This window comes from Otolemur garnettii, unplaced genomic scaffold (assembly GCF_000181295.1).
Source record: "Otolemur garnettii isolate 467f Iridium unplaced genomic scaffold, OtoGar3 scaffold00120, whole genome shotgun sequence".
Lineage (NCBI taxonomy): Eukaryota > Metazoa > Chordata > Mammalia > Primates > Galagidae > Otolemur > Otolemur garnettii.
Window position 1 is genome coordinate 2,404,338 of NW_003852515.1, and position 13,967 is coordinate 2,418,304.

A 13,967-nucleotide genomic window follows, 5' to 3' on the forward strand; every position below is an offset into this window, starting at 1 on the left:
AATAAAATTGCAACACCTGCTTCTTTCTGCTTTCCATTAGCCTGGAATATAGATGACCATCCCTTCACCCTGAGTCTATATTTGTCTTTTAAGGTAAGATGAGATTCTCATACAACAGATGTCTGGTCTGGGTTTCTGTATCCAATCAGCCAATCTGTGCCTCTTTAGAGGATAATTTAAGCCATTCACATTGATTGAAATTATTGATAAGCCTGATAAAATTTTAGGTATTGAGTTGTTCCAAAGTCCAGTGGGCGTTTTTAATCCTTTTGCCACTGTAGAAGTTGGAGTTTGATCAATAGTTGCTGAGTTAGTTTACTTTTGTGGTGGAGGTTTGCAGTGGTCATTATGGAGAATAGGTCTGAGAATATTCTGGAGAGCTGGTTTAGTTATGGCAAATTTCTTGAACACATGGATGTCATTAAAGTATTTAATTACCCCATCATAAACGAAACTCACTTTAGCTGGATACAGGATCCTGGGCTGAAAGTTATTTTGTTTTAAGAGATTAAATGTTGATGACCATCCTCTTCTTGCCTGAAAGGTTTTGGCAGAGAGATCTGCAGTTATTCTAATATTCTTCCCCTTGTAGGTTATGGGTTTCTTACGTCTCGCTGCTTTCAAGATTTTCTCTTTCATATTAACTTTAGTGAAGTTAATTATGATGTGTCTGGGGGATGTTTTATTCAGGTTGAGTCATGCTGGGGTTGTGAAGCTGTCTGCAATCTGGATTTCAGGGTCTCTTGACATATCTGGAAAGTTCTCTTTCATAATTTCCATAAAGAAGAGCCTCTGTGTTTTGTGAAGCAACTTTGTCACCTTCAGGGATTCCTATAAGGCGAATATTAGTTTTCTTTGAATTATTACAGAGCTTTCTGAGAGAATGGTCTGTTTTTGCTTTCCATTTCTGATTCTCTGTGGACGTTTGGACATATTCAGAAGCTTTGTCTTCTACATCTGAGCTCCTTTCTTCTGCCTCCTGCACTCTGTTACCAAGAGATTCCACCATATTTTTCAGATCTTTGAGGGCTGCAGTTTCTTGCCTTAATGTTTCAAAATCTTTGGTGGTTTTGTCTTTGAATTCATTGAATTCTTGAGTGAACTTTTGGAATGTTCCTTGAATTTCTAGTTCTATCTTTGCCTCTATTCTATTAATCTTATTTGCAATCCAAATTCTGAATTCAGTTTCTGACATCTCAGCTATCTGTTTACATAGGGGATCTTCAGTTTCGTCTGCCACATCCTTTCTTGGAGGGGTTGACCTACTCCAGTTATTCATATTACCAGCCGCATCCTTTCTTGTGGGGGGGTTGATCTACTCTGGTTATTCATGTTATCAGAGCTTTCCTGTTGATTCTGTCCCATGATTATTTTACCCCATTTGGCTTTTCCCCTTGAGGTTTGTCAAGGACCCATACGGTGTTACGGCCTGAGAGACTGGGGACCTGCTTGGTGTGGTGGGGCTAAGTGGCTCTGTCTTATTTTCAACTGGTCTCTGTCCTACCCTAGTGATTCAGTTACTCTTGGTTGAATTCTCTGCTATGGAGAAATACCAGCAATTAAGTTGCACCCCCCCCCCAACAACAATTGGACAAGGAAAATCAAACCTTCCCTCAACCATATACCCAGGGTGCCCCTGTGTTGTCTTCCTGGTTTCAGGGGTCCAAATCAGTTGTCCTAGTCAGCACCAGTTTCAGGTGGAAAAGTTCAAATGTCTCTGGCAGCTAGATAAGAGGGGTCTGCTCGCAGCTCGGATATAACTTGCTCCAGGGCTCCGTGAGGGCAAAGGGACCCACCCAGCAAATGGGTTAGTCTGAGAAGGTTAATACCTCCTTCCCTACCTTGCACCCAGTCACTCGTAATCCCCCAGGTCTGTGACCCTATGCACTCCAGTAGGCAACTGCCCGGAAATCTGAGTCCGGCAGGGGGGCCTTGCGTGTTTAAATTAGACTGTGAAAGTTCTCTCAATTCCAGCCCCTCGCCTTCTGTCCTGGCTGAATTCCTCTGCAAATCAGAGGCTGCTAGAGTTGATGAGGAACTCAGCTCTTGGCAGCAAGTAATTAGAGTTTACACTCAGGTGTCAATTCCAGCCTTTGCCCGCCCACTGTCTTTGTCTCAGCTATATTTCCCTGAGGGCTGGTGCTAATGGTCTCTTTACTTATGAAAGTTACCAAGTCTGTTCTGCCTGTGGTTGCTCTCTGGAACCTCTGGTTGCACAGAGAGACGGGGCTCGCCTATCTGGAATGGCGTCAGTTCACAGCTCAGGATGCCACTGTTGCTGTATGGCTTCCTCCAAGCCAACTTTCTTCTCCTCACTCCTGTGCCACAGTCAGCACAGAGCAGCACCAGCCCTTTCCTCCTCCACTTCTCTCACGGAGATGCCCAAGAATCTGGACTACATAGGTAACAAACCTCCAGACCTCGGGGTGAGGGAGGAGGATGGAGTCCTCGGAGTTCAATGTTGCAGGTGGGGAATATATACAGTTTTATACAGTTTTACAGTTTTACAGTTTTACAGTTTTATGCCTGGCAGGAGGGTGCCATGGCACACCAGCAGTGGTAGGAGGTCCAGTTTTTAGGGGGTCTCTCCCGTGGGTTAGAGTGGGAGGATATTTGAACTCTGCTTGCTTGTTTGCGTGGCGTAAACTGCAAGTCCTTCTTGTAGGGGGAGGGGATTCCCTTCTGCTTGGTGGTGGATTTTGTACCTTTTGATTGTATTTTTGGGGTCGCAGCTCACCTCAGGAAGGTTAAAGTGTGCTCTTCAGTCTTCTCTCTTGGCTCTGCTCCAAACCCTCAGCTCCCTTGCTAAGCTTCTGTCCTTTAAGCCTTCTTCTGGACTGGAGCTTCTGTAAAAAGCTGGCTGCAGCCTGCCATCTTGGCTTCGCCCCCCCCCCATTATAAAATTAACAAAAATAAAAGAAAACACATATCCTGGTGATATAGCCACATGGCAGCTGAAAACTGTATATCCCCTTCCTGTTCTCCTGTGTTCCCTAGCTTGTCATGCATTCTTTCCAAAAATCGGGGCTTTTTTAAAATGCCGTAGGACGCAGGACAATTTGTTAAAAATCTGGACTGTCCCGCCAAAAGCTGAACGTCTGGTCACCTTACTGGGGGTGGCTACTTGTTTGTTCCAGACAGTTTGGCACCTTCTGAGCTAATTGTCCTTGCCTAGAAGCAAGGGAGGGAGCCAGTCTCCTTCTGATATTTTGCCCAGGAGGGGAGTAGGGAGTTTACATTAACCTTTTTATTTCCAAATGAAGTTACATTAACCTCTTCATTCCCAAATGGAGTTACATTAACCTTTTCAGCAGCCGAAAACTGTATATTCCCTTCCCATTCTCCCACTGTTCCCTAGCTTGTTATGCATTCTTTCCAAAAATCGAGATTTTTTAAAAATGCTGTGGGACACGGGACAAATTGTTAAAAATCAGGACTGTCCCGCCAACAGCAGGACGTCTGGTCACCTTATCTTAGGGGGAAAGCAATAAATACGATGCTAGCTATAGGTATTTTATAGATGTTCAATACTAGGTTGAGGGAATTATATGTTATTGTTAGTTAGCAAAGCATTCTTATGAATTGTGTTGAATTTTTTCAGATGCTTTCTCTTTATTAAGATGATCTTGTGATATTTCATTTCTATTAAAATTATAGTGATTGGTTTTTAAGTGTAAACCATCCTGAATTCTTGGGATATACCTCACTGGGTTATAATGCATTATCCTTTATACATATTACTGGATTTTATTAGCTAAAATTTAAAGATTTTTGTGTCTATGTTCAGAGGGATGTTGGTATATATTTTTCTTATAAGGTCTTTGCCTAGTTTTGGTATCAGGCTAATGCTGGGCTTAAAATGAGTTGGAAATGCTTCTACTTCTATTTTCTGAGAGTTTGTATAGAATTGGTTTTATTTCTTCCTTAAATACTTGGTAGAATTCATTGGTGATCATTTGGGTCTGGAGCACTTTGTGTGTGTGTGAGGGGGTAAAGTTTTAAATTACAAGTTCAATTCCATTCATTGATATGGGACTGTTCAGCTTAACTACGCTATTTCTTCTTAAGTAAGCTTTGGTGTACTATGACCATCATAGAATTTGTCCATTTCATTAAGTCTCTTTTGCCTTTTAGATCTCTAAGGTTTACAGTAATTGCCCTTCTTCGTTTCTGACTTTGGCTTTTTCCTTCCTATTCTGGTCAATTTTCTTTTTTTAAAAATTTTTTATTAAATCATAACTTTGTACATTGATGCATTTATGGGGTTCAGGGTACTGTTTTGATATACAATGTGAAATACTTAGATTGAACTGAGTAACACTTCCATCCAATTATACTTATTTCTTAATATTTTTGAAATGTACCATTGCATCATGCACATTAGGTGAGGTCCCTGATCAATTTATTAGAGGTTTATTTATTTTAGTGATCTTTCTTTAGAACCTGCTTTTGGCTACATTATAAATTCCTTTTGTTTTTCTGTTTTCTATTTCATTGATTTTGTCCTTTAACTTTAGTATGTTCTTTCTTATGCTCCTTTTGGTTTTAATTTGCCCCCTGCAAAATCGTTAAAATAAAAGCTGAAAGCAGAAATAGGCAAACTATAATCCAGGGGCCAAATCCAGCCCACTACTTGTTCTTGAGTGGTCTATTAAATAGAAGTGATTATTGTATTTTTGAATGGTTGAAAAAAATCAGCCATATCAAAGTATTATTTTATAATATGTGGAAATTAAATGAAATTCAGAGTTTAGTGTCCGTCAATAAGGTTGGAACATAATTATACATAATGGTTTACATATTGCATATGGCTACTTTTGTGCTAGTATGGCAGAGTTGAGGGGTTGTAACAGAGACCATATAACTTTCTCATGACTTTGTACTGCTGTTTGGTGAACTGTAGTCAGTATTTTAAGTGTTGTGTGTGTCACTGCGCTGTGATATTTTACTTTATTTTTTATCAGTTAATCCTCATGTAAAAATAAGAAATTGTGACAAAAATATAGACTTGTAATGTTATACTTTCAAAGCACAGTCGAGTGTTTATTGCATTATATGACAAAGCCTTGTATTTATTATATCATGATTCTGTATTTGTGTTAAAGTACAGTATACAGTGATGTTACCAGAGTAAGTACTCATCACAGTATTCCCAACTCCAAGGAAGTAATGGTGAGAAAGTTAGAAAATTTAAAAGGGAATATCTTATTTCAGTAGAATTTTCCATGAAATTAAAAAATGAAAATGAGGCTGCACGCAGAGTAAATTTCCAAATGGCCCATTTGTTATCCAAGCACGGAAGTAATTTACCTAAATTGTGTTTGATTACAGCAGGCACAGAATTGTGTCTGAAGAAAGTAAACTTGATTAAGACTGTGAGCCTTTTGGCAAGAACAGTTATTTGAAGAGTTTAGAACATCAATAATCAATTAAAAAACAAGGCAAATGGGCTCGAGGCCTGTAGTTCAGCAGCTAGGGTGCTGGCCACATGCACTGGAGCTGGAGGGTTCGAATCCAGCCTGTGCCCGCCAAACAACAGTGACAACTACAACTACAACAAATAGCTGGGCATTGTGGTGGGTGCCTGTAGTCCCAGCTACTTGGGAGGCTGAGGCAAGGGAATTGCTGAAGGCCAAGAATTTGAGGTTGCTGTGAGCTGTGATGCCAGGGCACTCTACTGAGAGTGACATAGTGAGACTCTGTCTCAAAAAAAAAAAAAAAAAAAAAAAAACAAAAAAAAAAACACCAAGGCAAAGTGGTTTCCTTTGACTCTTGATGAGTTGACAGATGTTACTAATACTGCACGGTTGTTGTTTATTTGAGAAATCATTGCTGACTTTGAAGTTATTGAGGAATTAGTCTTAATGAATAGTGTGTAGAATAACTATAGACAAGGTATTTTCAAAAAGTTAAGAAAACACTATTTCTATACAACCTGAAGTGCTGTTTACTAAGATGTGTTATAACTGATGATGGTAAAAATCTGTGTAGAACGGAAAAATGCTCAGGTGGACAAATGTATAAAACTATGAAAATTTGAGATGTTTAAAGTCTGTGGTCATTTATTATTTTATTTTTTAGCAGGTATTTTAGAGAAAAATTTGAATCTGTCGTGTAATATGGAACCAGCAGTGTCAACATTTGCTCTAGTTGACTTAGCCATTGTCAGTTTTATGAATTTTTTGTCAGCTATAGAAGCTGAATATCCTTACTTGCCCTACTGTAGAGCAGTTTGATTGCTCAGTAGTGGTAAGGTTTTATTGCAGACTTTTGAGAGTTAGGGCTGAGATCGAAATTTTTCTGAAAGGGAGGAACTGCTTTCAACTGCTATTATTAAACTGAATGGCTTTGGAAATCAGCTTTTATTGGAGACTTGATAATGTTTCTTAATGAATTCAACCTAAAATTGCAGGACAAAATAGTGCTTATATCAAAACTAAAACTGCAATAAAATTATTTTGATGACAACTTATGTTTGAATCACAAGTAATACAAGTCATTTTATATAGCTTTCCATGCTGTCAAAATTAAAACAAAGAAATGAGGTTTCCATTCCCCCCTAGAGTTTCAGTGGATATATTTTTGAGCTCAAACTACAGTTTCAGCAGCATTTTTCAGACTTTGATGCAAGCGCAAAGGAAAATTTCATATTATAAAATCCATTTAACTGCAGTTGAGGCATTTTTAATTGGAGTGATTAATCTATAATGTAATGTCATGCTAAAAGGCAAAAACTAAAAAGAGGAAAAAATTCTTTCATTGCCTTCCAAACAATGAATATGTTTAATTGAAATCATATCCTTATAATTTTATATCAGTGTGTGGTAGTAACTGTGTGGTATTTTTTGAAAAAAGACATTTTCAAGGATGAAAAAAGTAAACTCTTCTTGAAGATCAGCACTTATAACATATGAACATTTGCAATTGATGTTGATGATAAAGAGCACTTTGAATCCCAAGTAAGTGAAATATTATCCCCCCAAAGAGTTCCATTCTTCTCGTTAGTTGACCTGTCTGACAGAAAGTTGTATCCTATTGTTATTACTGTATTTTGAATTTTTCTAACAAAGATTGTGGAAATTTTTGTCTCATTATTTAAGTTCTTTGATAATAGCCTCAATTTTCCTTGTTAGTCCTCAAAATCTAAACTATTTACTGATTGGTCCTTCATAAGAAAAGATATTTTTTATCCTTCATACTTGTGTACTCCTGCTCATTAGCAGAATTAATACTCTAGTGTCACAGTGATTTTATTTTGTTTATTTATTTTGCCTTGCCCCTACTTTTTCCACAATGACTTTAAAAGGAAGTAATTAATGGAGCAGCTTTGTTTCTACTGGATTTATTAATTGCAGTTTATACATTGTAATAAGACCTTACTGTTTTATGTTAGCACTCTAAATTTGAAGAAGAGACTTTCTGTGGTTGTCCTGCACTCTGGATAGATCTGCTTACCATTGAAATTTGTAATGGTGTGAAAGTAGCATGCTATTTGCTCCAGTGTGATTCTCAAGTAACATAACTCTACCTTCTAGGAACCTATACTGGATGGAATAAGCGCCAAATAATATGATAAAAGTCATAAAGAAATAGCTTTCTTTTTAAGAACATGCTGAAGTCAGTTGAAATGCCTAGAACTAGTTAAATTTGATTTGGGGGAGGAATTTTTGAACTTCTGAACAGTAGATAAATGAGAGAAAGAGAAAGTCAAGCTCCCCAAATCAAAGTTTGATTCACTTAGGAAAGCATAGGGAAGTATTTTGATTTTCTCTACTGTGTGTATTCATTGGTTTTCTGTTCTAGGAAATAAGATAAGGCAATTTCCAGGCTATCATTCTTCTATATCTCTGGACTTCCTATTCTTTGTAGTCTTGAGAGAAACATGTTTTTGTATAGAAGCTTTGGATGATCTAGGCAACTTTTGGAAAGCCCAGAACAAACAGTTACTATACCGGAGGGCTTTGATGCAAACCAGAGGTATAGAAGATATTCTAATTAGTATCTCATAGAAAAAGATGAGTGATAGTTATTTGTGCAGTCAAAAAGCCATAGAGAATAGCAGGATCATAGAAGATTGCACACTGAAGAGCAAAAAGAGTTCAGATAGTTTTTTTAAACGTAGATTTAATTTAAGTTTCTGAGGCCACTAAGTGCATATAAACAATGCATGGGCAGATATAGGCTGGCTGTGTCTATAAACTAAGGTCGGTCTTTCAAGTATAGCTTTTTATTCTTGTGGCCAAATGTCTTAGTGAGAACTAATTTCTATTTTAACTAACATTAATGGAAATATAACATTCACTTATTTTTATTTATTTTTTTGAGATAGAGCCTCAAGCTGTCCCCCTGGGTAGAGTACTGTGGCATCACAGCTCACAGCAACCTCCAACTCCTGGGCTCAAGCAAGTCTCCTGCCTCAGCCTCCCAAGTAGCTGGGACCACAGCCACCTGCCACAATGCCTGGCTATTTTTTGGTTGCAGCCATCATTGTTGTTTGGCGGGCCTGGGCTGGATTTGAACCTACCACCTTAGATGTATGTGGCTGGTGCCTTAGCCACTTGAGCCACAGGCACCGAGCCAACATTCACTTATTTATGTGAAGTTTGTATATTTATTTCTATGTTGTCAAAATAAATTGAATAAAACAAAGCAAGGCTATCTTTGCTATGATATGCTGCTTGTGGTAATTATGAATAAATGAGGAAGACATATATTGTCCGATTTATATACTTGTAAACAAGTATATGTCAATAGTTCAGAGCTTCTTAACTTTTCTCCCTATCACTTCCTTCGTTGTTCTATTGTGATCACCTTTGTATGTCCCAAATTGGAAGTGTTGTTCAGTATTTAAGATGTATTCTGATAATCTTGCATGAAAGGTAATTATTTTCACTTTCAAAGTAGCTTTAAGTAGATATTTTATTTTATTTATTTATTTATTTATTTATTTATTTATTTTTGAGACAGAGGTAGAGTGCCCTGGGTAGAGTGCTGTGGCATCCTACTTATGGCAACCTCAAACACTTGGGTTCAAGTGATCCTCTTGGCTTAGCCTCCTGAGTAGCTGGGACTGTAAGTGTCCACCATAACACCTGGCTAATTTTTTCTATTTTTAGTGGAGACAGGGTCTTACTCTTGTTCAGGCTGGTCTCCTGAACTCCAGCGATTTACTCACCTGGGCTTCCCAGAACTCTACTAGGATTACAGACATGAGCCACCTTGCCCAGTCCCCTTAAGTAGATGTTTAAGTAATAAAAAATGCTTTAAAGTTTGTGCTGAAAACTTTTAAAAAGTCATTATATTTTATGTTTAGGTCTCCGAAAGAGTTTGAAAGCATAAGCAAAGGATGAATTTGGCTGAGATTTGTGACAATGCAAAGAAAGGAAGAGAATATGCACTTCTTGGAAATTATGACTCATCGATGGTTTACTACCAAGGGGTGATACAGCAGATTCAGAGACACTGCCAGTCAGTCAGAGATCCAGCTGTCAAAGGCAAATGGCAACAGGTGAGAAAATGTTGAAGTATTAATGAATGAGGGTGACAGCATTCTATTACACTTGAGAGATTAGAATTAGAAAATTAGTTTAAGACATCTTGAAAAATTCTTGTTTTTCTGAATAGTGAAACATATTTAAAATGTACTCTGAACAGTTTTCTAATATCTGATTATTATTTTATTTTTGATTACATATTTCTTGAGGTATATTTTGAAGATATTCAATTCTAGTTGAATCCACTTTTAATTCTTTCCCCAATCAGTTAATTATATATGACTTCAAATTTTCAAAATAAGGTATTTCTACTTGCCCTCTCCCCTTTTCATTTTTATATGTAATTTTGTCTTATTTCATCAAACTTTTCCTTTAGAAAGTTTCCTCATCTTTTGAAAGACTCCTTACAAATGCAAATAGATAACATGATAAAAATTAAAATGTTTACTGTCTTTTCACTATACAACTTGATTATTTAATAGTATACTTAATAAACACTTGAATTATAATTACCCATCTTAACTATTTTTTAAATTTAATTTTAATTTAATATTTTAATTGATCAGTATCTTCTATCAGTTCTTGCTGTGGTGTCCTAGTTCCTAATTCTTTGTAACGTTAAAAGAATTTTTTTACGAGTACTACTAATCAAAATAATATGTATTTCTTTAACAAAATGATTAAATAAAACCATCCATCTTCACTAAAGTTTAAACAAAGTTGGCTTTCTTTTACAAGGGCTCATTAATTAAGTTTGTGTTTTTTACCTGTTATGCTAAAACACTATGCCATACTTTTTAGAAAACTTTAAGTCAGAACATATGGAACACTTCATAAGTTTGTGTGTCACCCTGGCTAATCTTCTTTGTATTGTACCAATTTTATCATATATGTTGCCAAAGCAAGCACTCTCCACTTATTGTTAAAACTTAAAATATTTTTAAAATAAAAAGTACAAAGTCAAGCATTTCTTTGAAGTTTTCATTTTATGTACTAATGCCTTTCAAGTGTTTCTTCTAATTTTCCACTAGTTAGAAATTGATGTTTTACTAAATTTTGAGGGTAGATCTAGCTTATTTTCTGATTTAAGTGTTACCAAATTATGATGAGTGACAGCAATATATTTCCTCAGGCTGAAATTTGAGTTGTTTTCTGCTATCCTTCCTACTAGCCACAGGCAAGGTAGTTTATTAATCTATTATGGAATATTTTTGACATGGTCTTAGTTGTGTGTGTTAAATAGTGACAGTTTCTATTCAGATGTTTCTACTGTGTTCTTTCCATTGGGTTCTGAAATTACAGTTCTCTTAGTATCACATATTATATATAATATGTGTATTAACAATTGAATTCTTTTTTTGTTTTTGAGACAGAGTCTCACTTTGTTGCCCTCAGTAGAGTGCTCTGACATCATAGCTCACAGCAACCTCAAAGTCTTGGGCTCAAGAGATTCTCTTGCCTCAGCCTCCCAGATAGCTGGGATGAAAGGCGCCCACCACAATGCCCGGCTTACTTTACTCAGATTTTTCTCTGGTTCTGTAGCTCTTTTGTATGTTCCCTCTTAGTATAGTATTCAAGATTAAAGGAAAGTTTCTTTTGCTTTGCCTTATAGTAAAATGTAATTTCTAGTTAAAAAACATTAGAATAAGGCAAAGCATGTGGCTCAAGGAGTAGGGCATGGGTCTCATATAGCTGGTGTGGTGGGTTCAAGCCTAGCCCCGGCCAAAAACTGCAAAAAAAAAAAAAAATTAGAATAGTTAAAATGAATTTGTAAATGTAATTTTTAGTCTTTATCTGTTCGCTTTTGAAAACTAGTTTGAGCTCAGAGTTTGAAAACATAAAAATTCTCTAGTAGGTACTCAGTTAAATATTTTAAATATTAAAAAAATACTGCTTTTGAATTCAAAATAAACTTTGCACAGGACATGAAAGATTTAAATAAGGCCAAAAGAATTCAGATTTTATGGAGAGCAGAATTGAAATAAAAATTGGAAGTGTGGGTGGCGCCTGTGGCTTAGTGGGTAGGGCGCTGGCTCCATATACTGAGGGTGGTACTTTTGAACTGACCCTGGCCAAACATTGTGGCAGGCACCTGTAGTCCCAGCTACGTGGGAGGCTGAGGCAAGAGAATTACCTAAGCCCAAGAGTTGGAGGTTGCTATGAGCTGTGACTCCACCACACTCTACCAAGGGTGATACGGTGAGACTCTGTCTCTAAAAAAAACCAAAAAAAGCTGGAAGTGTGTAATTCATACTGTTACACTGTTTCTGGCTTTTAGATACTTGTCACAGGCATTTTATATTTATCAATATTGGGGATAGGAAATGCTGGTGAAATTTTTTGGAATCTATTTATAAATACAGTATATCATTAGGATTTAGCACAGCATTTTAGATTTCTGGAAATGGTTAACTTGTTACCAATTTAGTAGCTTGTTTCAAATTGTGTTAATGATGATCACATTTTTGGTGGAAATAGTTTCATTATGAAAAATATATAACGACTTTGCTTATTAAAAGGGGTATATAATTATATCTTTTTCTAACTAATTTCTGCTCTTTTCTCTACCTTATTTTAAATAATTCTTTGTGTTTTTGAGTATATTTTAATGATTCATTTTTACATTTTTTGAATGGCATTAAGAAAACTTGCATTATATAGCAATTTATTATTTATACTGTATAAGAATCTTTTATTATAATTTATAAAATGTGTTAACAGTTTCTAGCATAAAAGTTAATTTTTTTTTAAGGTTCGGCAGGAATTGTTGGAAGAATATGAACAAGTTAAAAGTATTGTCAGCACTTTAGAAAGTTTTAAAATCGACAAGCCCCCAGATTTCCCTGTGTCCTGTCAAGATGAACCAGTTAGAGATCCTGCTGTCTGGCCACCCCCTGTTCCTGCAGAACACAGGTAAATGGGACTTTATATTCCCTTTTGGTACTTCCAGTTTACTGGTATTCAGAGTAGAGCTTGAATTGAACAAAGTACGAAAAATATTTTTGAGGGCATATAAATTTAATATGTTTTTAATTTTCACACTTCTAGGTCTATAGTTTGTATTTGGTAAAAAGCAGAAGTAAAGCACTTGTCCTATATCTTGTTTTTTGAATGGTAGTTAACTATAGTAATAATAGGAGCCCGTTAGTCACAAAATTTATCAATTGAGAGAGTTTTCTTAGGTTTCATGGTATCGGCATCAAAACTTGGATAGTAGTTTTTTGTTTGTTTGTTTTTTGCTTGAAGAGACTCTTAAAAACTTCAAATGAGATGGTAGAGAAATCATATTTGCCTTCTTGGGCCTACAGCCAATTTTCAGAGCCTTAGTGTAGAAGGAACCTTACCAGTAGTATTTAAGTGGCTTGTTGCTTAAAACTCAAGTTACTAATGAGGCCTCTAAGGCTCAAAGTTTACCTCCCATTGGTTTTCTCTGACACCCAGCCTGTGCACCATCTACATTAAACCTCTTTCTTTTTGCTTTTTTTGTCTTGTCCATGCGGTCTGTTCTTCTGCAGGGAATACCCATCATCTCTATCTCTAACTAAGCAACTCATATTCATTGTACAAGTCTCAGCTTTAAAAACTATCAGCCTTTTGTGATTTTCCCAGGCATAGCAGTTTGTTCACAGTAGTTATCATGTTACATTTATTCATCTTTTCGCAAGATTAGGAGCTTTGCAAGGAAAAAAAGATCATGGTTTTACTAAAACAAAAATAAAAATGTCCATTGCTAGCACAGGGGTTGGCACATGGTAGGCCTTCAGCCAACATTGAATGAATAATTCCATTAATTTAACAAGTGAGGAAGCTGAAGCCTGAGAGATCCTGACTTGTAAGTTAGGCTAGACTAGTATCTGAGAGTTGGTCTTTCTGGCTTTTTGTCCACTTTATTGTGAAAGTGATATTGTGACCAGAGTGTTGGACCATGGAACATAAGTTTTCCTTTGGTTGGTAGCGATGATCATTAGTTTAACTTATTGATTTCTTGAAGTTTTCTAAAAACATTTTACAAATTGTGAAAAGTGGTTAATTTATTCCTTATTTTTTTCTACTGGGTTGTAGGTAATTTTGTGATTTCACTGCAAAAACACTAGATAAGGATTTTTTTTAAGGTCTGTAGCAATGTTTTTTCCACTGATATAACCACCTTCAGATATTTTGGGACTAAGGTGACTCTTACCCCCAAAAGCTAGTGTTTCAAGAGTTGTAGGATTGTTATCATGTAATTTCCAAAGTAAAGACTGAAAAAAAAAATGGCATTATCATTTATTAGAACTTGAAAATTTTCTGTCTTCATGTATAATGAAATACCTTATTTTTTTACTGAAAGTTATTCTGAAATATACTTCTAATTTAAAACTATAAGCTGACAATAACTTTAAATATAGGAATATATGTTTAGTATTGCTAGAACACTGATTTATTTCTAAAAGTAGTGTCCACAGTTAATAACTCTAATGTTCATGACTCAGA

At 36.2% G+C, this 13,967-nt stretch overlaps 1 protein-coding gene and 1 pseudogene across 3 annotated transcripts in view; one reads left to right on the forward strand and one right to left on the reverse strand.

Annotated features, from left to right (window-relative positions):
- The window catches only part of KATNAL1 (katanin catalytic subunit A1 like 1), a 130,837-nt gene that overhangs the window by 26,720 nt on the left and 90,150 nt on the right, over positions 1-13,967 (forward strand). For 2 of the 3 annotated variants that reach the window (XM_023517752.1, XM_003797607.3), the window contains exons 2-3: positions 9,314-9,508; positions 12,247-12,407. In XM_023517752.1, coding sequence (XP_023373520.1) covers positions 9,347-9,508; positions 12,247-12,407 — 323 coding nt within the window. In that variant the 5' untranslated portion in view covers positions 9,314-9,346. Of the gene's footprint in view, positions 1-5,738; positions 6,960-9,313; positions 9,509-12,246; positions 12,408-13,967 lie in introns of those variants that run through there. The other variant, XM_023517751.1, reaches the window with a different exon arrangement.
- Positions 10,310-10,403, reverse strand: LOC111727733 (annotated as a pseudogene).